Source organism: Danio aesculapii, chromosome 3, assembly GCF_903798145.1.
Source record: "Danio aesculapii chromosome 3, fDanAes4.1, whole genome shotgun sequence".
Classification (NCBI taxonomy): Eukaryota; Metazoa; Chordata; class Actinopteri; order Cypriniformes; family Danionidae; genus Danio; species Danio aesculapii.
This window is the reverse complement of record NC_079437.1, coordinates 54962777-54986245: the sequence shown is the minus strand read 5'-3', so window position 1 is coordinate 54986245 and position 23469 is coordinate 54962777. Positions and strand designations below refer to the sequence as shown.

Genomic DNA, 23469 nt, shown 5'->3' with positions numbered 1-23469 from the left:
TATCGAACAACCGTATTCATCTGCAGTGTGTGCACGGCCATATTGACTGCACTTTGTAGAAAAAAAATCTTTTATTTATAGATATATAAAACAATAAGTAAAACAACAAAAGCATGAAAGAGCAGAAGAAATGGTGTCATTAATACACAAATGCAAGAAAAGCAAGAGAGTTAATAGCTGAATGAAAACAATGATGTCACAAGTTAGTTAATGCAAGTAGCGCGATTGTGAAATGCATATACAGTACATTGGAATGACAGTGGAGAACGGGTAGAGGATGACGGGAGTCCGGTGGGTTTTACCTGCCCCTGTCTCCAGGAGGGGGGGTGGGGATTGGAGATGTTGCCAGCTCACCAGCCTGCTCTGAGATCAGGGTGTCTGCTGGTGATCCAGGTGGTTGACCACTGGGAGGTGTGGATGAGGATTTACGGGCCAGTGTAGAGGTGCTTTTGCCCTTCACCCATGAGGTGTCCATGACTCTGACACCCACACTGTCCATATTAAGAGACAAACTATCAACACAACCAATAAACACAACATCTAGGACAGGGGTTCTCAACTTTGGTTCTTAAGTTACGCTATTCTGCACAGTTTAGCTGCAACTCTAGTCAAACACACCTAAATAGGCTAATCAAGGACAGTTCCTTAAAAATTAGCTCTAAAGCTAACTTAGATCCTTGTGTTGAATTTCATCATAAACTGGCAGTAAATGTTCAATTTCAATACTCAAGAAAGCAAGTGCAGAGTGCATCGAATGCAGACTTGCACCAAATTCCATTCGAATGCTCATCCTTAAGCCCTAATCCCTTCGAAGAATTTAACCTCCAGTTTGTTTATTGTTTATTTAGATCTCCATTAGCCACTACCAAGGTATTTTACTGAGGTATGGTATTATCCTGGGGTCCATCAAATGGACATTACATTACATTAAATCATAACAATCAAAACCAATATCAATGAATAATTTACAGTAAAGACTGTGAAATCAAAATTTACAATGTTTATTTTGTGAGTTCACATTGTTATTCTTAAAATGAATTATTAATCCATGCAAGTTAATCTGCTGCAAAAAATATCCGGTTTGATAATCTTCAATCAGAGTCTGACCATTTGCTGTCACATTTGGAGTGGTGGTTCTATAGCTTCTATAGCAACTGTATACTTATATCCTTAACCATGCCCCTCTAACTGTTAGTTGGCTATAAGACAACAATGTGCAAAAGAAAGCCCCGCACTTACTCAATATTCTTTTTTGGCTGGAAAAAAATATTAACAAACTGAGATTGAAACTGAAAACTGAGACTTTAGTATTGAAACCAATACAAAACCTAAATAAAAAAAACTAATTTACACTATACCATTGCAGAGTGACAGCTTCGAAAGAATTAGGACATAGGGATGAGCACTTCTGAATGAAAACGCTTTTCGACACCAAACAAAAGGATCCTCCCTCCTCAAAGGATCATGAAGGCCTGAAGTGTCCATCAGTTGTACCCTTTGAAATCCTTCATTCCAAAGGGCTCTTCAAATTGGCCAGATTTCAACACTTTGGTTTGGAACAACATTTCAATATGGCGGCCATGATTGTTTGCAATCTGAAGTAAAATAAAAAAAAAAAACTTCTTTATTCACTATTTATTACCATTCAGAGATAGATTGTAAACATGTGGAAAGGCATTTGTTTACTGAGATTCAATTTGGATTGTACAAAGCAGCTTGGTTGACAAGGCTTTTGCACATATATAATATTCAGCATTTTATTTAATGTGACCAACAATAAGATCACAGTATATCTACATTCTGGATGTGCTCTGTGTTCTCATTTCCTTTCCATTTTGTTCTTCCAAGGTAACCTGGCAAAACTAGCCTCCATGAGAACGCAAGTTTATTCTCTTTAAATAAGTTTTGGAATTGAGAAACAGCCGAAGTCTCCTGGATTACTGTAACTGTGTCTAAATTCTTAGGCTGCATCCCTTAAAGCCTAATTGCATCATCTTAGCACACCGAAGGCTGTCTTAATTCACAGGCTCCTTCAAATGTAGTCTCAAAATGATCTTTCATTGCCTAGTACAGTGGTGCCCAAACTCAGTCTTGGAGGGTTGGTGTCCTGCAGAGTTTAGCTCCAACCCCAATTAGACACACCTGAACCAGCTAATCAAGATCTTAGGTATACTAGAATCCTTTTGGCAGATTTAATTTGAACCAAGGCTAAACTCTCCAGGAGACCGGCACTCTAGTACTGAGTGTGGGAACCTCTGACCAAGTACATTGCAAGACTCATTGCAGACAGATTATGACTAGATGTTTTTTAAAGGAAAACCAAGATTACACATTTAATGGGAAAGTTTACTCAAAATTTAAATGTTGTCATCATTTACTCATCTTTCCCTTGTTCCAATCCTGATTCAGATTATCTTCTCTGTTGAAGACAAAGGAAAAAAAATAGACAGAACTTCAGTGGGAACAAAAATACTATGGAAGTCAATGGCTGTTTTATCCAACAGTATTCAGTATATCTTGTTTTGTGTTCAACAGAAGAACGGAACTCAATCAAGCTTGGATCAAGTGGTTGGTGACTTAATAATCAATCATTTTGGGTAAATTATTTTTTAAAATCAATAAAAAGTCAAATAAAAGTGTCAGTCATTTGTAGGCAAGACCATCTCATTTCACCACGCTCAGGTCAGTCTTCCTGGACTTTGAAGGATGCAGTCTCTGAATTAAGATGCAGCTTGTGAAGTTACAAGCAGGTCATGGTTGCAGAAAAACCCTACAGAAAAGTGGAACTGATGGACCAGAGTTGAGAACCCCTCATTTAAATGAACATATACTAGATGTACATTAACCCTCTGACACATGACGTCAACATGTGTGTTGTTTAAGTACATACAGGTGATATGGGTTAATATTTTTGACTATTAACCATAATTTTTTCCTCTTTAAATCATCATGTGTTTTAGGGTTGCATATGTTAGGGTTTTGTCATCTGGCTGGTTTACTGGTACTGTACTCTGATCATACTGTCTTTGTGTCCTTAATATTCTTAATATTATGTGTCCTTAAGTTTTCTCAGCCATGCGCTCTTTTGTCCACATGATATTTCGTATTTGTGAAATGATGTGTCTGGACTGGTTCATTACCACTGCATGATATGTTGTGATTCAATATTCCATATGATTATGCATCTGAACTCTTCTTATATATACACATAAAATAGCGTGAAAAAATGTTTGCCCCTAACTGACCTTATTCCTTAGCATGTTTGTCACAATTTAGTATTCTGATCATCCAAAAATGTTTAAATATTAGTCAAAGAAAACACAAGTAAATACATCATGCAGTTTCGAAACAAAACACAAAAGTACATAGTCTTGTGTGAGAAAATGTTTGCCCCTAAACCTGATAACTGGTTGGGACACCCTATCAGCAACATCTGCACTCTAGCGTTTTTGATAACTTCCAATGAGTCTATTATGGCTCGTTTCCACTGACTGTTACGGTACGGTACGGTTCGGTTTGGTACGGGTCACTTTTATCAAGCTTGAGTTTCCACTACCAAGAGTACCTTTTTGGTGGGCGTGGTGTATGACAGAAAGTTTTAGTCGACATCATTCTTGCTCGAGGAAATGTCTAAAATAAAGCTGTACAGGTCGCTCACATATCATATGAGAAGCACTTCTCACAACACAGATGCTTTACACATAAATACTTGTGTAGAAATGTTTATTACTAACTTTTCTATGAACATGATTTGATTATAACTGCAGATCAATGACAGTGCGAAACAGACTACTGTAACGTCTGTAATTATATTAAATAACTAAATAAATGAACATATATAAACACATACAGTCTCTGATATGTTATCAACTACAGAAGAACACACACAGCAGACATTTCGTCCATATTTAGGTTCAAAAACAACCCAAAATATAGCCTACAGTCAGCGAAAACCTCTCATCTGTGTCTGTAATCTTCAGCAGCACATGTAGCCTCTGTTAGAGAACAATTCCATCATTCTGAGTTCATATTAGTCCAAAAGGTGATAATAACAATAATAGTTAAACAAGGCAGTTTGTTCATGTTTGCTGGAAAATAATGTGCTCCTTTTTTTCCGGCTCCTCCCTTGTTTTTTTCGCGCTTCACTCTCGCGTTTGTCAGTGTCTGACAGGATCAGGTTTCAAAAGCACGTCAATAATCAAGCGCACGTTATTATCATCAGCTCAAGAAGTTTGTTATTTCAGATATAGACGCGCGACGAACGCAAGCAAAAAAGCGAAACCCCTCGCGCCTCAGACTGGCTCGTAAAAAACTTCGGGGCACAGGGTAAATCTGCTCTTCTTCTTGGCTTTGTGGCTGTTCATCATGACAACGACAAGGTTTGTTTAAGCCCAGGTCGACCATGGCTCGTTATTATTTGTATATATAATTCTGCTGTAATGTCTCGGCTCGTCGGCTGTGCGTGTATTTTAAACATGGCAGGTTTTTTGTTTTCATTCTGGCTTGTTGCGTAAGCGAATGACACCTCTCTTTAAACCAATAGCATTCAGCTGCGCGTCTAGCTCCGCCTTTTGGTACCCTTTCTCGTGTTTGGTACCCTTTCTAAAGGGTGCCGAAAAAGTGGTACGGTACGGTTTGGTTCGGTACGCCTTTTGACAGTGGAAACGGCCATAAAAGCGTAACAAACCGAACCATACCGTACCACTCAGTGGAAACGGGCCATTACAGTGCCACATTTTTAAGGTTCATGACACAGCATCTCAATTTGTTTCAGGTTAAGACTTTGACTCCAAAGTCTTATTTATTTTTTATTTTTAGTCATTCAAAACTGGACTTGCTGGTGTTCTTTGAATCATTGTTCTGCTGCAGAACCCAAGTTAGCTTCAGCTTAAGGTCACTAATAGATAACCGGACATTCTCCTTCAGGTTTTCTTTCTTACACAGCATAACTCATGGTTCCATTTACAACAACAAGTCTTCTAGGTCCTGAAGTAGCAAAACAGCCCCACAACATCACACTACCACCACCACATTATACTGTTGGTATGTTCTATTTCTGAAATGTGGTGTTACTTTTACACCACACACAATGGCACACACCTTCCAAAAAGTTAAACTTTTTTTCTCTTCAGTCCACACAGTATTTTCCCAAAAGTCTTGGTGATCCTCAATATGTTCCCCTTCATGGGAACTCTGACATGTGTCTGGAAGACACTTTTGGGAGATCGCTAGACGACCAATCAAACGTCACACAACCCGCCCACTTCAGCGGGAACAAAAAACTCAAATTATAACCACAAACACAACCTGGCATCACTACGAGAGCTGGAAGATAGAGAACACCGAAGAGATTGCTTTTTTACTGTTTGTGGTCTGTTGGTGTAAGGCCAGACAGCGATCCCTGGATAAGGACATTCGAGTTCGGTGGCATTTACTTCGAACACAGATTTTTTTCTTCTTCTTAGTGAGTTGATCAAGCGCGATAGCAAAACAAATGTAAGGGAAGAAAGCATCTTGTCTCCTCTTTACCTGACAGGAAAACTCCGCCTTTGTACGTAACCTTGCCCCGAAGCCCCAGTTGGCCCTCCTTGGCCCAAGGTATTCGGCGGGCCAAAAAAGGCCGGACGCTGGCCCCAAGGAAGCCCCGCTTTGGCCCGATTACGCCCCGGAAGTGATAGTGGAAACGCGACTGGCCTTGGCTCGCTCGTGGAAATAGTGGAAACGCGGCTAATGAGTTGGCTGAGCCCAGCTTCGCAGGAGCCAGTGATTAATCATTAGTAGAGTAAATAACTGGCGCGTGCAGAATGAGCAGTTGGATTTTCGCTTTAGAGCCTCACACTAGAGACTGAAAAAGTATCTCTGCTAAGCTGATTTCATCAAGAAAGCATTATTCCTACCAGTGCGGGTTAGCACGCAGGCAGATCTGAGGATCACAGTGGGGGTTTTTCTGTTGCCTCCAGGCCCACGGACCCCTTACTCCTCCACAGCGCGCTCTATATAAGCTTTATGTGGTTGTGGTGGTTCATCCCCCAGGATGCCCGCACCTCCACTTGATGGCACCAGAGATCAGATGCCCATCGCGACATCAGAGGCATTTTTAGATAACAGAACGGGATCGCTACCACCCTACGGTGTGCAATGCATGGTCACAGTTCTCAAGTCGGATATGATGGCTGCACTACCCGGGTTGCTTCGGCAGTAAGGTTGGAGATGGCTTGTTCCCCAGTGTCACCGCCAGACTGACTAGAGGGATGCGAGATGTGGGCTGATATAAGATTAATCTTTCCAGCTGCCATCCCCTTCTTCTGGGGGACACACAGCGAGCACACACGGGCATAGAGTGCGTTTTTTTCTCTACTCAGTCCTTGTGGGCTTTCGCCTTCACCTCCCTTGAAGGCGAGGTGGCCAGTGGGTATGAAGCTATTCCTTAAGTGGTGGGCGCAACCACCTGGAGGAGTAAGCTGAGACCCCAGACCAAGGCAAGAGGGCTCTCTGTGTCTTTCATGGCCAGAGCCCACACCATCGTGGGCCATTTGGCTGCCCATGCCCTGTGGAAGATGATGGCCACACAGTGATCTGGAAATGCCACCTTTGACCTACCCTGGTAAATATGCGCCATGCCGACAAAGTTCACTTCTTGGAATGCTCATATCTCAAGTAGGCCTATTCGACAACACTGCTGGTGACATTACCTTATCAGTCCTCGGTGGTGAGAGATCAGTCGTGTGCGATGGAGCAGGTCATCTCTTGGTGGGCTCAGAAGACTGCTATTCCGCTGGACCCATCCGCACTGGCTGTTACTCGCAGAGAGGACTCTTCCCATGGATCCAAGATCCTCCGCCATCACAGCCCGTTCCACTGGCTAGTGATCGCGCTGAGTAGGACTACGAAGCAACTCTGAGGCTGGAGGGCCAGACTTGGCTATGCGATTCAACTCACTGTCTGCCTCCCGAGATTACAGGTGTGTATTTGAAGCAGCCGTTGCCATACCACCCCTGTCTCATTTGTAGCCACTATCATGGCACTCAAATTGTTCATATGAGACCACTTTAGGGATGGCTTCTTGATTGAGTCCCTAGATAGACATGTCACATGGAGACACACCAGGTGACCATTACCCTGTTATGTTGCCACACCTTCAGTCTCTGGATGGACATTGCCTTCTATGGGCCTGGGTGCCCTTAGAACAGGTGTCCAGTCATGCTGTCATTCTGACATATGAATCCAGTATGGGCTCGGGGGCTGTGTGTATCGGGAATGCAAGTGCAGGTTCGTAAACCGGACTTTGGTTGCATTGGCATTTTTATTGCCTGGAGCTGTTGGCAGTGTTTTTCTCTCTCTGCCAGTCCCTACCAGCGTGGGAGCAAAAACACGTGTTTGTTAGGATGATCAGCATGGCTGCGATAGCGTAGATCAATCATTTGTGTAATATGCGCTTCCGCCGCATTTCTCAGCTGTCTTGCTATCTACTCCTCCGGAGTCATGCGCCCAAATTGCTGCGTGCCATACATATCCTGGACGAGCTCAACCATGCCAGCTTACATGCTCTCACAACAGCTATGTTCCCGAGACAATGGAGACTCCACCCCGGTGCGGTCCAGCATGTTATGGGCACGCTTCAAAGAAACCCAGGTCATCCTGCGGCTTCTCCTGAGCAGCCCTTTGCCAGCTGCTTTCCCTGCTCTGCACGATGCGCTGGCTCTCAGCTGGCCCCAGGTTTGTGCAATATGCGTTTTTCCCCAAGTAAGCCTGCTCGCACAGACTCTGTGCAAGGTCAGGGAGAAGAGGAGCGGGTCTTGCTCGTTGCGCCTCCATGGCCCAACCAGAATAAAGTTTCCGAAATCACACTCCTCGCGATGGCCCTCCCTGACGAATTGCCAGAAAAAAAAGGAAGTACTTCCTTTCTCTGTGACGGGGCACCCTCTGGCACCTATGCAGGGTTCTGAAACAGGGTTCTGATATTTTAAATAATCTTCGAGTGGAGCCATTTCCTCCTGATTACTGGGAAACCCTGGTCAATCAGGAGGAAATTAAGCTTGGTGTCAAAAACGCTTGCTGCGCCATGCTACCTAACCCAGAGATACATGCAATTATTCTGCCCTGTTAAGCGAGTTCGCCATTTGGTGAACCCTAGAGAGTTCCTCTGAGGCCCCCAGACTCTTTGTCTACCCGTGTGCTGGGGTTTGGTGCCAGCTATGCGTGGTCCCCATTGGCGATCTCACATATGTCTTTCAGCCACAGTGTGTTCCCACTTTTCAGGCGGACCCGTGTCCTCCCTACCTACTAATCAGCTTATGATATGTAGCACTCCCTCTTTTTAGGGCTAGCCCATATGTCTATCTTGCCATCAGGTCTCCCCATTTGGGTAGCAGGTGGCCTCAGCAGCATCCTCCCCCTTCAGGGACTGGCACACTTGCCCAACCATCTAAAAATCCCTAGACTACCATTAGCTAGGTAAAAGCACATTTATGTCAATCTAAATCTAAATTCTTCAAAATTTTTCGCATGTAATGGTAATTAAGGGCCTAGGGGACATTGGAACGTAGCACCCTTGGTGATTGTGCGCTCACGCTATGCTTTGCAAACTTCACTTCAGGGCGTGACACACTTTGTTGCTGTGGCGTTTTCCATACACTCTTCCAAAAGAGTTCCCATGAGAGAATTCCCATTAAGGCGGATTGTCTCGGTTACTAACATAACCCTTGTTCCTTGAATAGCATCAGCTGGGTCTCCAGCTGATAGCTGAATGTTTGGCTCTTCAGCAGGCTAAAAATCTAACTGCTCGCTTTGCATGTGCCAGTTATATATTCTACTGATGATTATTCACTGGCACCTGCAGAGACGAGAAGAGTCTCCCAAAGTGCCAAAGTGTCTTTCAGACACACGTCTCGTTACATTAGGGTTACGTTAGTAACTGAGACGTTTTCTGGCAAAACCAAGACAGGTCTTTATGCTTTTTGTTAGCAGTGGTTTTTGTCTTGGAACTTGTCTTGGAACATTTTTGTCCCATCTCTATTGTATGGTGGACTCATGAACAGACACCTTAACTGAGGTAATTGAGGCCTGCAGTTCATTGTATATTGTTTGTGATATTTTAAATGAGTTTTCAATGTGCTCTTGGGGTAATTTATTTTCAGCCAGGCACTCCTGGGAGGGTTCCATATTGTTCCATAGTTTTGCCATTTATAGATTATGGATATCACTGTGATTCACTGCAGTCCCAAAGCTTTAAAAATGGCTTCATAACCTCTTCTTTCTCATTTGTTTCTTTTTTAGTTCTTTGGATCTCAGCATTATGTTTAGCTTTTAAGGATATTTTAGTCCATTTTACTTTGGCAGGAAGGTCCTACTTATGTGATTTATTGATTGCAAACAGGTGTGGCAATAATTATGCCAGGGTGTGGCTAGCGAAATTGAACTCAGGTGTGATCAAAATTTGGATTTTGTTTAATAAAAACCTTCATTTAAAAACTGCATGATGTGCTTACTTCTACTATCTCAATTATTGCTATCTTGGATTAATATTTAAATGTATTTGATGATCTGAAACATTAAAGTGTTCAAAACTAGATTTAAGCATCACTTAGTGGTATGATACATGAATGTGCTCCACACAGGTTTCTTCATCTCATTTATATACACTATGAACAGCAGCTACGCTAATTATTCTCTTTATTCTCTATTTCCACCTGGGGATACTCATCCTGAGACCCTCAGACAATGCAGTGCCACTGATCTGATCCAAGACCAGTGACGAGATGATCCCAAGATTTCCATATCCTGGACCAGGCCGTATCCTGAGCAGCTACTGTGGTGGTCATGGAGGAGTGGAGAGCATGAGACTGATTCCTGTGATGCTCCAGGAACAGACGAGTCTTCACTGAGGTCCAGCTTCCAGCCTCCGGCACTTGGACTGCAGCTCTGCACAAAACGTTTGGCCAGTGGAGAAATGATCGTGCCCATGAGCCTGGTTCTCTCGAGATTTTTTTCTTCACCTTCGCCAATTGGTGAAGTTTTTAGCTTCTCTCTCTAGCTTGCATGGTTCGGGATCTGTGGAGCCCTGCATCGATGGATTTGCTCTTCAGTGTTTGGACTCTCAGTAGTGATTATTAAACCACACTGAACTGAGCTAAACTGAACTGAACTTAAGCTTTGAAAAATGAACTACACTGTTTCAATTTACAATGATCTTTAATATGAAGCTGCTTTGGCACAATCTACATTGTAAAAGCGCTATACAAATAAAGGTGAATTGAATTGAAGTGTGACAAACATGCAAAAAAATAAAATAAAATCAATAAGGGGGCAAACACTTTTTCACACTGTATAACTGTATAAACATCACGCGTCAGAGGGTAATAGCAATTCTCCTTGACAGATTATCAACCCTGTATGAGTATTACATGACTGCAGATATTAATTGTATTGGAATTCAGATTCGTATGCATGTTTAAGTTGGTATATTCTTTTGAATATTAAAAAAAAAAGTTCTGCATGCTAACTAAGGTAGTTTTATTGATAAAATACACCACAATCTGTGCTATTGTGAAATATTCACATAATGAAACACCTACATTGCTTATTCAGTGCTAAAGAAAACAGTGACACATTTTTTCATATTTTTTATGAAAAATATAACTTCATAGCAATAGTGTCTTCAATGCACAGGAATCAATATAGAATGCAATGCTTGTTAAGTAAGGTATTAAAAGTTATTACAGAAAAGGAGGTGCACAGTACCTTTGAATTTTCCTAATGCTGCATTAGGTGAAGATAAAATAATGAGTTTAGAGGAAGTGCGGTGAGTTTGCATGTAAGAAGAGCAGTGTGAAATGACATGAGGATGGTGTGGTGCAGGACATGTGCAGTTAGACAGGGATTGGAGGATCGAGGGCGGTCCAGAGGTGAGAACATGTCAGCCTAAATGAGCAGCTGGCACTCTGGCCCACTGCAGCGCCATTAAACCTCATTTACTCTAATTGCTTTTAACCCGAGAGCTGTGGACATACACAATTAGACACTCAGCTTCCCCTTTACCAAAACACATCAGTCCTGAAACACATCCCCAAACTAACTCTACCAGCGTGGATAATGTGGCCTTTATTACTAAATAGCAGAGCTTGAAGATCAGGATTAAACAGCAAGTTTACCCAAAAATGCAGATTCTGTTATTAAATATATTATTTAAAGGGCACCTATGATGAAAATCATCTTTTGTAAGCTGTTTGAACAGAACTGTGTGTAGTTATGGTGTATCCACAGTCATATTGGGGTGATATAAAGACAATGAGTCTCTTTTTTAATTTCCTGACGTTAAAATAGAATCCAAATCCCTTCGGTTTTTAGGCGCACCGCAACGTGATGTAGGAGAGCGGTTTCCCCGCCCACCGATTTGATTGACAGCCACGTATTAACATATCTCCATAGTAATGTGTATAATCATATCCACAAGACAGGACATGTGCAAAGCAACTGGGATTAAAAGATCTGTTCAGCTCTCTGTGATCATCAATCATCATCAAATGTGATCAAGAATGAGTTTTACAAGTTTAAAGCGTTTTTAAAATGAAATGATTTACAGTAATTTTACCATGTTTACTTTATCACCACAGCCGAATGTCAGTACAATTATAAAAGAAGACGCTTCAATCCCAGTTTGTGGATGTTAAATCAGGTTTATTTTGTATATTAACATTACGGATATCCACACAGCAGTGGATATTAACGAATATCCTGTCACATTTTTTGCGCAAAGTTAAACGCATGCGCTGTGTGTGTGTGTGCGTGAAATTTGTAACAACATAGTGTGTCACTCATTATCGCAGAAAGGCTTGCATTAACTCCACAACAAATACATCAAATAATCATTGGGTTACAATCAAGTTCCTACTGTAGTAGTTCTCACGAATGTAACATGTGATCTGCTTCCTTTCTGTCACTGTGGTGTTTATTTGACGCACGCAACTGGAAATTGAGGCACACTCTGACAGGCACGTGGAAACGGTGGGCAGGGAGAACAAGCATTAAAGGCACAGGCAACAAAAACAGCTACTGTACATTGCATTCAGAGCAGAAAATTGCAATGTTCTGAAAGGTATAATAAATAATCTGATAGGTATTTTGAGCTGAAACTTTACAGACACATTCTGGAGACACAAAAGACTTGGTAACACTTCATTTTGATGGTCCATTTGAGTATTAGTAGACTGTCTGCTTAATATCTCTTGATACTGCTACTAAACAGACATTTAACTGACTATGAGAAACTTTGCAAGTACATGCCTACTTACACTAACCCTAACCTAACAGTCTACTTATGATCTATTGAGAATTAGTTGGCATGTAGATGCAATGTAACTTAAATTCAACACACAGACCATCAAAATAAAGTTTGACAAAAGACATTAACACTTTATTTTAATGGTCCATTTGAGTATTAGTAGACTGTCTGCTTAATATTTGTTGATACTGCTGCTTCAACAGACATTAAACTGACTATAAGAAACTTTGCAAGTATGTGTCAACTTGCACTAACCCTAACCCTAACCCCAACCTAACAGTCTACTTATAATCTAATTAGAATTAGTTGGCATGTAGATGCAATGTAACTTAAATTCAACACACAGACCATCAAAATAAACTGTGACAAAAGACGTTAACACTTTATTTTGATGGTCCATTTGAGTATTAGTAGACTGTCTGCTTAATATCTGTTGATACTGCTGCTTCAACAGACATTAAACTGACTATAAGAAACTTTCCAAGTACAAGTCAACTTGCACTAACCCTAACCCTAACCCCAACCTAACAGCCTACTTATAATCTAATTAGAATTAGTTGGCATGTAGATGCAATGTTACTTAAACTCAACAAATGTACAATCAAAATAAAGTGTGACCGCTGCTTTTTCAAACTACTTATATGAAACAAGCAATACAATTCTTAAGTTTTGTTGGGACAACTTAATTGTTTTATGTTCAATACACTTTTAAAAAAAAAGTTAACTTAATCGATTTTTGTGTTGGGACAACATGAAGGAATTTCATTTTTTACAGTATAAAAAAACCTGTACAATGTCTTTATATATTGTCTGATTATTATAAGGGTAAGCACGGTGGCGCAATGGGTAGCACAATAGCCTCACGGCAAGAAGGTCGCTGGTTCGAGCCCCGGCTGGGTCAGTTGGCATTTCTGGAGTTTGCATGTTCTCTCCGTGTTGGCGTGGGTTTCCTCTGGGTGCTCTGGTTTCCCCCACAAGTCCAAAAACATGTGGTTTAGGTGAATTGGGTAAGCTAAATTGTCCCAGTGTTTCCCAGTGATGGGTTGCAGCTGGAAGGGCATCCGCTGCATAAAAACATGTGCTGGATAAGTTGGCGGTTCCTTCCGCTGAGGTGACCCCAGATATTTAAACAAGCCGAAAAGAAAATGAATAAATGATTATTTTTTGTTTTGGTTTTTACATTCACTGTAAACAATATTAGTTGATTTTACTTCAAATAAATGAGTAAACATTTTGCCTTTAAACAGTTAGTTGACTTTACTCAAAATTAACTATGTTCTTATAAAAATAAAGCTAAATCAACTTAACAGTTACAAGTTACAATGGGTTTTTCTTGCTTTTATAAGTAAAGTCAACTTGTCACTTTTAAGGCAATCAGTTTACTGACTTTTTTAAGTAAGTAAATAATCAGTTACAGTGCTGCCAATTTCTTAAAAATAATTGGGGGATGTTAATAATATATACCGTTTCATTTTAAAATATTGCTTTAAATCCTTACACAAGTAATTATGTGCGAAATGTTGTAAATATTGTATACGTAAATTGTATTTATTTTAGTGGTGGGCCATTATCGGCGTTAACGTGCTGCGTTAACCTGACACTCTTATCGGCGATAAAAACAATATCGCCGTTAATCTATTCACAAACTTGGGTTGGGAGCTGGATCTATTCTACGCAAGCTATGATGACTTTCACCTTGATATTTTAGCGCGGATGTATACCTGGCCGAATTGCACTGTAGGTGGTGAGAACAAGTCTTTGAACCTCTGTGTATTCCTACTGTGAAATTACCACATCAAATGTGACATGCTAAAATGGATGCAGTTCACTAGAGTGAATCTGATTAATGTTAGCTCTACATCTAACTATCAGACACCTGTAGAGTTTATGCGTTCGAGTAAAACACATACAAATAAAATGGACCGGTTGCTTTTTAAAATGAATGACGGTAAATGAAAATCAAACCGATAAGTCGTCTGACAAAGAAGTGCCCTTCTGAATCAAATCAGCAGGATGCCCTTCTGGATCTTTCACTTACTTCAAAAGACACAACAGACTACGATTACATGGACATCTGTAATATAGTTATTTGCCTTAATAGACAATAATATAATTAAGGTGTTTACGTGAAGTGTTTTTATGTAAGTGTTTCCTGTCATTTTGGGTGACTTTAACTGCAGTTTGGCAGTTTCACATTCACTCATAAACATTTCATTCATGCCCCCATGACAAACTGGGGTATTAGACGCAAATAAGGGGTAAGGATTGGTGAGAGTGGTATGAAATTAAATAACGCACACCGAATGAAAAAAAAAACTTCTGCACTTCGCGATGTGTGTGTGTGCGTGTGCGGTTCTTTACTGACAACCTGTGGAAAATATGCCGAAAAGTCCTACACAACGGTAATAGTTTGATTGCGGTGTTTACTTCAATAATGCCACTAATATATGCATACTCCACGTCTTAATTCCTTTTCTGTTTAGTTCAGTTATGACTTTATGTTATGAGCTTATGTAGGCCTACAGTTCACAATTAATGTTTAATTTAATAAACAGTTAGTAAACACAGGTACATCTTAATGAACATTATTAATTTTCATCACCAATTTTTATTAGAACAGTTTCTCAAGCAGTTTGTGACGCATTTTGGAAACAGGAGATAAGCCCCTGGTCTAATGCGCCACTTGGCTTGAGAAACCCGTTCTCAAAGACTTACTTTTAGTCATTATTTGGGTAGCACAGATATTCTGAATGCCTTCGGCAGAATTCAAATGAGCCATTTTAATCTAGATTAATCTAGATTAACTCCAAGATTACAGTGAGATTAATCTAGACTAAAAACAAATCATCTATGCCCACCTATAATTTATTTCTAAATTGTACATGATCTATTATTTGTATAATTGAAAATAATGACATTATGTTTTAAAAATATTAATAAAAAACTTTAACTTTAAAAAAAAAAAACATTAAAATAAATTAATTTAAATTTCACATTTCCCAGTTAATATGATGTAAATTGTCAGCAGTGTTTGCCAAATGTTTTGCAGTATTTCAGTCTGGGGAAGGAGTCTGCAGTACTTTTCCACCTGCTGGAGCAGTGCAGGTGGCATGAGTCACAGCCTGGCACATCTGCCACGTGTCTGAGAAAACCAGCCCACTCACTCAATGTGAAAACAACTTCAACACTCTTTCCACACTAAAGACACGTATCCGTCAGCAGGAGAGACCAGCTCTTTTCACAGAAGTTTACTGCATAATAAAACATTTGCTTTTTGCTCCATAAGCTATATTATATGGTCATTTCAGTCCTGTTTAAATGTAATATGAAAACAGAAACGTTGACTCCTCTCCATTTTTCAGCATGTCCTTCAATCCTCAGACCAAAACAAAACAGACTCAGAACAGAAACAGAGGAGAATGTGTGTGTTTAACTATAGATTGGTATAATACTTGCATCACTGCAGTTTTTGTCATAAATACCAGCCCAGGCTCATCTGAAATACATACCTAGACCAACATTTTCGCTGTATACATTTTTGTGAATCTGAAAATTTTGTTCGCCATTTGTCCTAAAAATGAGCTGAAACAACACAATTCTTGAGATTTTTTTTGGGTGGGAGGGGGGGGGGGGGGGGCTTAATTGTTTTATGTCTAATCAACTTAAATTTGTAAATATTAATAAGTTAACTTAATTCTTTCATGTTGCCCAAACACAAATTGATTGTGTGGAACCCAGCATTTTTTACAGTGCTAGGTATGTTTTGTTGTACGTTTCAGATACACGTCCTCCTTGTACTCGTTCTCAAGAAGGTGGAGCTTGTCGTACAGATTACCTAGCGAACTACTAATCTAAACTCCTAAACGCAATCATTAACGTTTTCAAAAGCAAACACAAAATAAAAAGAGCACTGTGACCACATAGTCAACCCAGGCTCGTTCAGAAAACGTAGCCCCATATACATTTCTGGAGAGCACCAAACATGACCCAGAAGGTTTTTTTTGTTTTGTTTTGTTTTCACGAATCCACCAGAGGGCACTGTGAATGCTTAAAGATTTCAAATTTCTTTCACGAGTGCTTTTTACACCTGCTCTTCTCACGTGAATCCACCAGAGGTCGCTGTCGACTCACTGACTGACCGGCCGACCGATCCCCCTCACCCACCAACGCCAACCACTTCCCTAAACCCAACCAACAGTGTTTTGTATAGCAGAAAAAGATAAGCCCCCGATTATTATCACGTTTTCAGATTTTACCACATTCTCACTCTGTTCTTTTTTTGTTTATTTTATTTTTTGGCTTTTGTTTTTGTCTTACTCGCTTCTTCGCCAGACTCAAACCCCATCATCGCAGTCAACCTTTCTCTGTGTCTCAAGTCCGCCGACGTACATGGCAAGCTAACTAGACAAACTGGTAACAGCGGACAAGCCGCCCATAGGGAGGTACAGTTGAAGTCAGAATTATTAGCCCCCTGAATTATTAGCCCCCCTGTTTATTTTTTTTACTTTCTCCAGAAGATAAAATATTATCAGATATACTGTGAAAATTTCCTTGCGCTGTTAAACATTATTTGGGAAATATTTAAAAAAGAAAAACAAAAATAAAAGGGGGCTAAAAATTCTGACTTCAACTGTAAGTGCTTAGCTGCTAGTACAAAAAGGAGGTTGTTAGAAGTTGGTTAGAAACATAGTTTCACTTTTACATGGTTAGACTTGATCCTGAGTGCTCTACATCAAAAGTACAACACCATACAAAGTGTACTGGGAAACACTGGCCACACCAGAAAATTCATTCATATGGTCATAAATAATGTAGGGAAGACACATGTATTCGATTATAAATCATAAATAACTTGTTTTTTGGGATTTATTTGTTTTTGTATAAAGAAAATGTACAAAAATAATCCTTTATTCGTCAATAATATGTCACTGTAAATATCATTATTGTGAAAAGGAACGATAGATGTTGCCAACACACTGTTATAGGGTCCATTTTATCAAGAAATTGCAGTCAAATTTATGTTAATTTCACAAAAATGTAGGCTGAAACAGGAGCGTTGCAAGACATAAAGCTCTACTAGGGCACAGCTCCCCCTCAAAAATAAAAAATAAAATAAAATAAAATAAAAAATTATATATATATATATATATATATATATATATATATATATATATATATATATATATATATATATATACAGTTTTATTGTTATTATACAATTATTATCCTAAGTAAATAACAGAAATGAATCCTAAATGTAACTGAAAAACAATCTAAAGACACAACTGGATTGATTCTAAGATAATTAAAGAAATATTTTGCATGAATATTAATTAATTAGAATGAAATTCTCTAGACAATTCAATAGAATACTAAAAAAAGATGTTTTATACAATTATCTGTTGTGTGTTGTCTTAGACCTGACTTATGGCCGAGAATTAGGTTTATTAAGTCTTACCTCCCTGACTCATCATCCCTCCTTTTTGCTTCATACAAAGAGCCAGGCTTAGTCTAAATAAGATCATTATATTATTTAAACTTTGTTTTGTCGACTTGCGTGCCGACACCTCCACATAGAAGACTGTTACGCTGGTTTCACGACGCATGAGCAGCACGTGAGCAGCGCGGCTATTTTCCGGTGTGCATGTTAACAACCGGGACTTACACTGGGAGCTGAGCAGCATGTCAATGTCAAGCTGGAGCAGTGCGTGAAGTTTAAACTCTGAGTTGGTTGAACCTCCTGACTGAAGCAGGCCCCTGGTCCAGCCGGGACTCAAACCAGCTATCTTCTTGCTGTGAGGCGACAGTGCTAAACACTGAGCTAGGGGTGGGCGATATGTAAAAAATATCATATCCCGATTTTTTCTGGGGAAATCACGATTCACGATTTTTATCCCGATTTTTTTTTTTAAGTTGGTTTTTTAAGAATATTTTGCAAATTACAAAGGTACAATACAACCAAACTAATGTCCCCATATAAAATATACTCTTAGTATGTATGTATAAGAATATTTTAATCAAGTGAAGATTTAATGCAAGTGCTATTCTGCAAAGAAAGAACATTCAACAAGACTTGCATTACAATTACTGTACCATCAAAATGAACATTTGTTTAACAAATCTAACAAATCAGCTTATTAGACATAGATCCTCAGCAACACCTTCAAAAATGTAAATGGCTTATTTTTTTAAAAAGTTAAATAAAGTTTAAATAAAAATATAACTGTCAATGCAAGTGCACAGACTTTAGCATAACTCCCAAAATAAACATTGGCTTAGAAAAGAAAAATAAACATACAAAGAGTAAACTACCTTTTGTACTCTGTTAAGTTCCATAGATTTTTGTTAAATCAGCCGTTGTAGCGAAAAACGTTACGTTTTGAATTTTATTTTGAATCTTGCTGCGGCACTCTGAATAAAGCTGTGGAATGGCAGTGGAGGAAAAATATTTGCGGCTGGGTATTTCGTAACGTGGATCTACGACTTTGAACAATCTTTTAAAGCCCTCATTTTCCACAGTCTTTATAGGAATCATGTCTTTGGTCAGGTAAAATGTCACGGCATCAGTTACGTCTTTCCAGCGCTTGCTCGTTCTCTCATACGGAGTTCCTTTGTGATATGTTTCTTTCGTTAGAGTTGTTTGTTTAAGCCTTGTCGTTTCTGGCTGCTTGGTTGTACCTGGTGATGTACTCGCGTGGGGTCCTTTTAAAATTTGACTCTCCGCATATTCTTTCGGGTGCTTTCTCTTGAGGTGGTTAAAAAGGTTCGTTGTGTTGCTATCCGCCGTGCAAATCTTATCATTGCAACATTTGCAATTAACTGTTATTTGCGCTGTGTCTGTTAGTAAAAATCCGAACCATTTCCATACAGAAGTTGAATTTTTTTTAGGAACCAACTCTGTGTTTCCCTCCATTGTCACCGACTCTGTCTATCGAACTGCAAAGGATATGACGTGTTGTGCACTTTATATGGCGATACAACGATTCTTCCGAAAAAGTGGATCGTGCAGTAATTTTGATCGTCCACGATCAAATATCGTGTTATCGCACAGCCCTACACTGAGCCACCAAATTTGAACAAATGAGCTATTTTTATAACAATACCTAATACAGTTATGTTTCCAAGTGAGATTGGGCTATATTAAATACATTTTAGAAGATGTCATAAGGGAAGTGACTGGTTTCTATCAACTGTAAAGTTTTCATATCACAGCTCTTTCCTCCAGGGAGAAAAAAAGCCCTTAAAAATACTTTTGTAAAACAATCATCTAACTTTTAATATCAAACACATTACAGTGCATGTGTTAATAATTAGCATATAGCCATGCAGAGAAATGACTAAAGACAATGACAGACAGCATTTTCATCATCATACTATCACTGAACACATTCCCTCTCATTCTTTACTTCTAATTGCTTTGAGCTACACTGGTAAAGGGTGGTCCTGCTGGTAATGGGTAGTTAGTGCAATTATGATCCGAGTTTCATTCAAAGCAGGGAGAGTGAAAAGTCTGTTGTCATTTTCTCAAGTCAGTGTGAAAAGTGTTTGACGTTTGTTCTTCCATGGAACATTAAATGCGAATGCGCTGGCCAGGCTTATGTAATTATATGTTATTAGGGTCGATGGGAACGTGGTCTAGCTCCAAAATTATTGTTGAATAAAAGCATTGTAAATTATCCAGAATAACTCAGGAGCAAGTCTTCTGAAATCTTTTTTTTTCCCAAGTTGTAATGTTTCTGAATAAAAGTGAATTCATTCATTTTCTTTTCAGCTTAGTCTCTTTATTAATCTGGGGTCGCCACAGCAGAATGAACCGCCAACTTATCCAGCACATGTTATGCAGTGGATGCCCTTCCAGCGCAACCCAATCCACACACACAGTACACAACGAACAATTTAGCTTATTAAATTCACTTGTACCACATGTCTTTGGACTGTGGGGGAAACCAGAGCACCCAGAGCAAACTCGCACGAACACAGGGAGAACATGCAAACTCCACACAGAAATGCCAACTGAGCTGGGGCTCGAACCAGCGTCCTTTTTGCTGTTAAGCGAATGTGCTACCCACTGCGCCACCACGTTGTGTCATTATTATTATTATTATAATTATTATCATTATTATTATTTGCTACTAGAAAATAAAACTAGTAATATTATATAATATTTATATATTATTATTTGATATTAATATTGAATATTATCAATATTAATATTGAAACAAAAAAGTAATAAAAAACACTAATGGGTAAAATTGCATAACTAATATTTATGGCTGTTTTTGTTTCTTAATTTTCAAATGGTAAACTTTCAAAATGTTTTTTTTTTAATTAATGCTACTTAAATGACATTAAATTAACTTTAAATCATCAAAAATAGTAACTGTGATTCTTTTTTTAGCACTGTTTTAAATGTGACCATTGGATATAGTTCATGGACTATAAATTAATACTAATAATCGCTCTAAATTCCCTATTGTACACACTGCATAATCAGTATGTGTACACTCTAGGGACTTTTATTATGTGTTGCCTTATTATGTAGGTGGTGGACTGTAAAATTCCAAAACTTGGAAAATTCCAAAATATTGGCATTATTCTTTTAATATTCAGCTTCACCGTCACCTTAAGGTCGGATTGTGAAGAGAAGTGGCGAAACGTTCTGATGTTTTTACATTTGCATTGACTTGTTTGCAATTTACTTGGGAAAATACTTAATTTCCCATTTGGTGTAAACCCAGCATAAAATGTCATGTTGGTTCGGTGTGCGCTTAACTTCTTTGCGTTTTCATGTGGGCAGATTTAAAAACAAAAAACAAAAACAAAAAACAGCGAGGAGAGGGGAAAACCCAGTTATTACAAGTACCTGTATACGTGTGGACAGTGTTGGGCAGTAGCTACTAGCTTAACTGCATTTCTAAGTAGCGTGACGGTAGCGTCGCTACTTTATAAATGCAATAGCTTTTCAGTAGCGAGGCAATTTTTTTACTCAAGTAGCGCAGTAGATAAATCCATATGATGGCAAGAATGACGATTTCTTCTTCCTGTTTTACAATGGTTGACAACAAACTTTTTGGTGTGTTACTGCCACCTCTCGCTCTGGTCGGTGAAGTCGCAAATCAATCATTGGGCTGACACGAGAAACTTGCTTGATGGAAAGGTGACTGAGGGAGAGGAGTTATATATATAGTTTACTGTAGTAAAGGCTAAAGTATACTACAGTAATTACTATTATTTCATAATTGTTATTAATTATACTACAATGTGTTAGTTAGAGTAATTTAATGCTTATTCGTAAATATTTCCCTTTACTACACATTACTATAGTATTTTAAATGTGTAACACCTGGTTTTATTGGATTTTTTGTTTTTGCTGTTATATACTATAATTTGTTTCTGTTTGGTACAGCATATTATTTACAGTAAATAATTGAACTGAACAATTCTGCCTCATATGATTCATTGACAGTTTTAGTGATCACCAAGATATGAATGATAATTTAAGTTGCTTCGATTTAAAAATGAAAATTCCAAAAGTAGCTTAAATGTAGCTTTTGCAAAGTAGCTTTTAGCTTAGCTTGCTACATTTCCCATGGTGTAGCTTTTAGTGCAGATAAGCTACATTTTAAGTAGAGAAGCTAATAGCTTTGACAAGTAGCTTGCCCAATTCTGGGTGTGGACATGGCCTGAGACACTAAAAACACCAGATCATGTGCAGCTCATCTATAACTGAATACAGCACCATGCTTCATTCTCAAACACTCAGTGAATCGACTAATACGATTACAAAACAAACCAAAAAATCTTCGAAAATGTATCTTTTGTTTCATGGAAGAACATTTACAGATTTGGAACAACGTACAGCAAGTGTGAATATATGACAAATTCTTCATTTTCTGGTGAACTATACATCTAAAAAAAATATTTCATCCAAAAATAAAATAGAAAATCCCCCTTAAGCGGCTCCAAACCTTTAGATAAAAAAAAAAAAAAAAAAAAAAAAATATATATATATATATATATATATATATATATATATATATATATATATATATATATATATATATATATATATATATATATATATATATATATATATCTGTTTAACAAAAAAATAAGATATTTTGAAGAATGCTGAAATTCTGTTTTCATTAACTTCCATAGTAAGAAGATGACGAAGAAGAAAAAATACAATAGAAAAAAGCAGTGACTCAACATTCTTCAAAATATCTTCTTCTGCATTCAACATTCCTCAAGCTTGTTTGAATGATGTTGTTTTCTTCATTTTTAGGTGAACTATCCCTTTAAGAAGTGAGGGTGGCATGAGATGGTGATGTCAGTGTATGGCAGAGGAAAGGAGTGAGGCAGAGCAACTTACCCGTCCTTCTTGTAGAACTCCAGCATCATGTTGTCTGTGGCAACGCTGAGTGGGCGTCGGCTCTGGTCGTGCTGCTGCTTGCGCTCTGATTGGTCCATATCTGGCGAGGGCATGGAGCTGTAGTTGGAGTTGTGGTTGGTGTGCACTGGGCTGCCGTAGCTGCCTGTCAGGTTGAACTCAATTTCTAAGAATAGCAAAGACAAATTAGTCCAATTCTCGCCGGGGAAAAACGCTCGCCTGTATGTGCGAATATGTTTTCACAACTCTTTGTGTCCCAACCTCCAGGGAAGAACCAGTCCGCGTGCTGGATGATCGGCTCAATGATTCCTACGATTTGCAGGGACATGGTGGTCATCATTTCTGTCATGTTCCTGTGAAGATCAATGACCCGTTTGAGATAGTCATTCCACATAACAAAATTAAAACCACTAGAGCTTAAAGAAACAGTTCAACAAAAGTATTATTCACATATGCTGAATTAAAGCCACAGTATGTTGTATATTATATGAGATAAAATACTTTGGTAACACTTTCATTTAAGTAACAATTCACACCATTTACTTCTGGCTTATTATCTGCCTATTATTAGGATATTAGCTGTTTATTAGCACTTGTAACGTATTATCTTATTTTACATCCCTTATGCTACCCAATAGTGTTGTTACGATACTGGAATTTCCAACTTTGATACGATACCTTGAAATATATCAATATTCGATACAAATTTTCGATACTGCGGGGAACAAATTCTGCAACATTAAAATATGCAAATGAAGTGAAAAAGGAAAGCAAAAAAATAACTAAAACCATATAA

General features: G+C 38.7%; 1 protein-coding gene across 1 annotated transcript in view; it reads right to left on the bottom strand.

The window, feature by feature from the left end:
- arhgap44a (Rho GTPase activating protein 44a) overlaps positions 1-23469 on the bottom strand; it is a 155003-nt gene that overhangs the window by 28234 nt on the left and 103300 nt on the right. Inside the window, 4 exon segments of the mRNA XM_056452821.1 lie at positions 303-491; positions 10741-10758; positions 22656-22839; positions 22935-23026. Coding sequence (XP_056308796.1) covers positions 303-491; positions 10741-10758; positions 22656-22839; positions 22935-23026 — 483 coding nt within the window.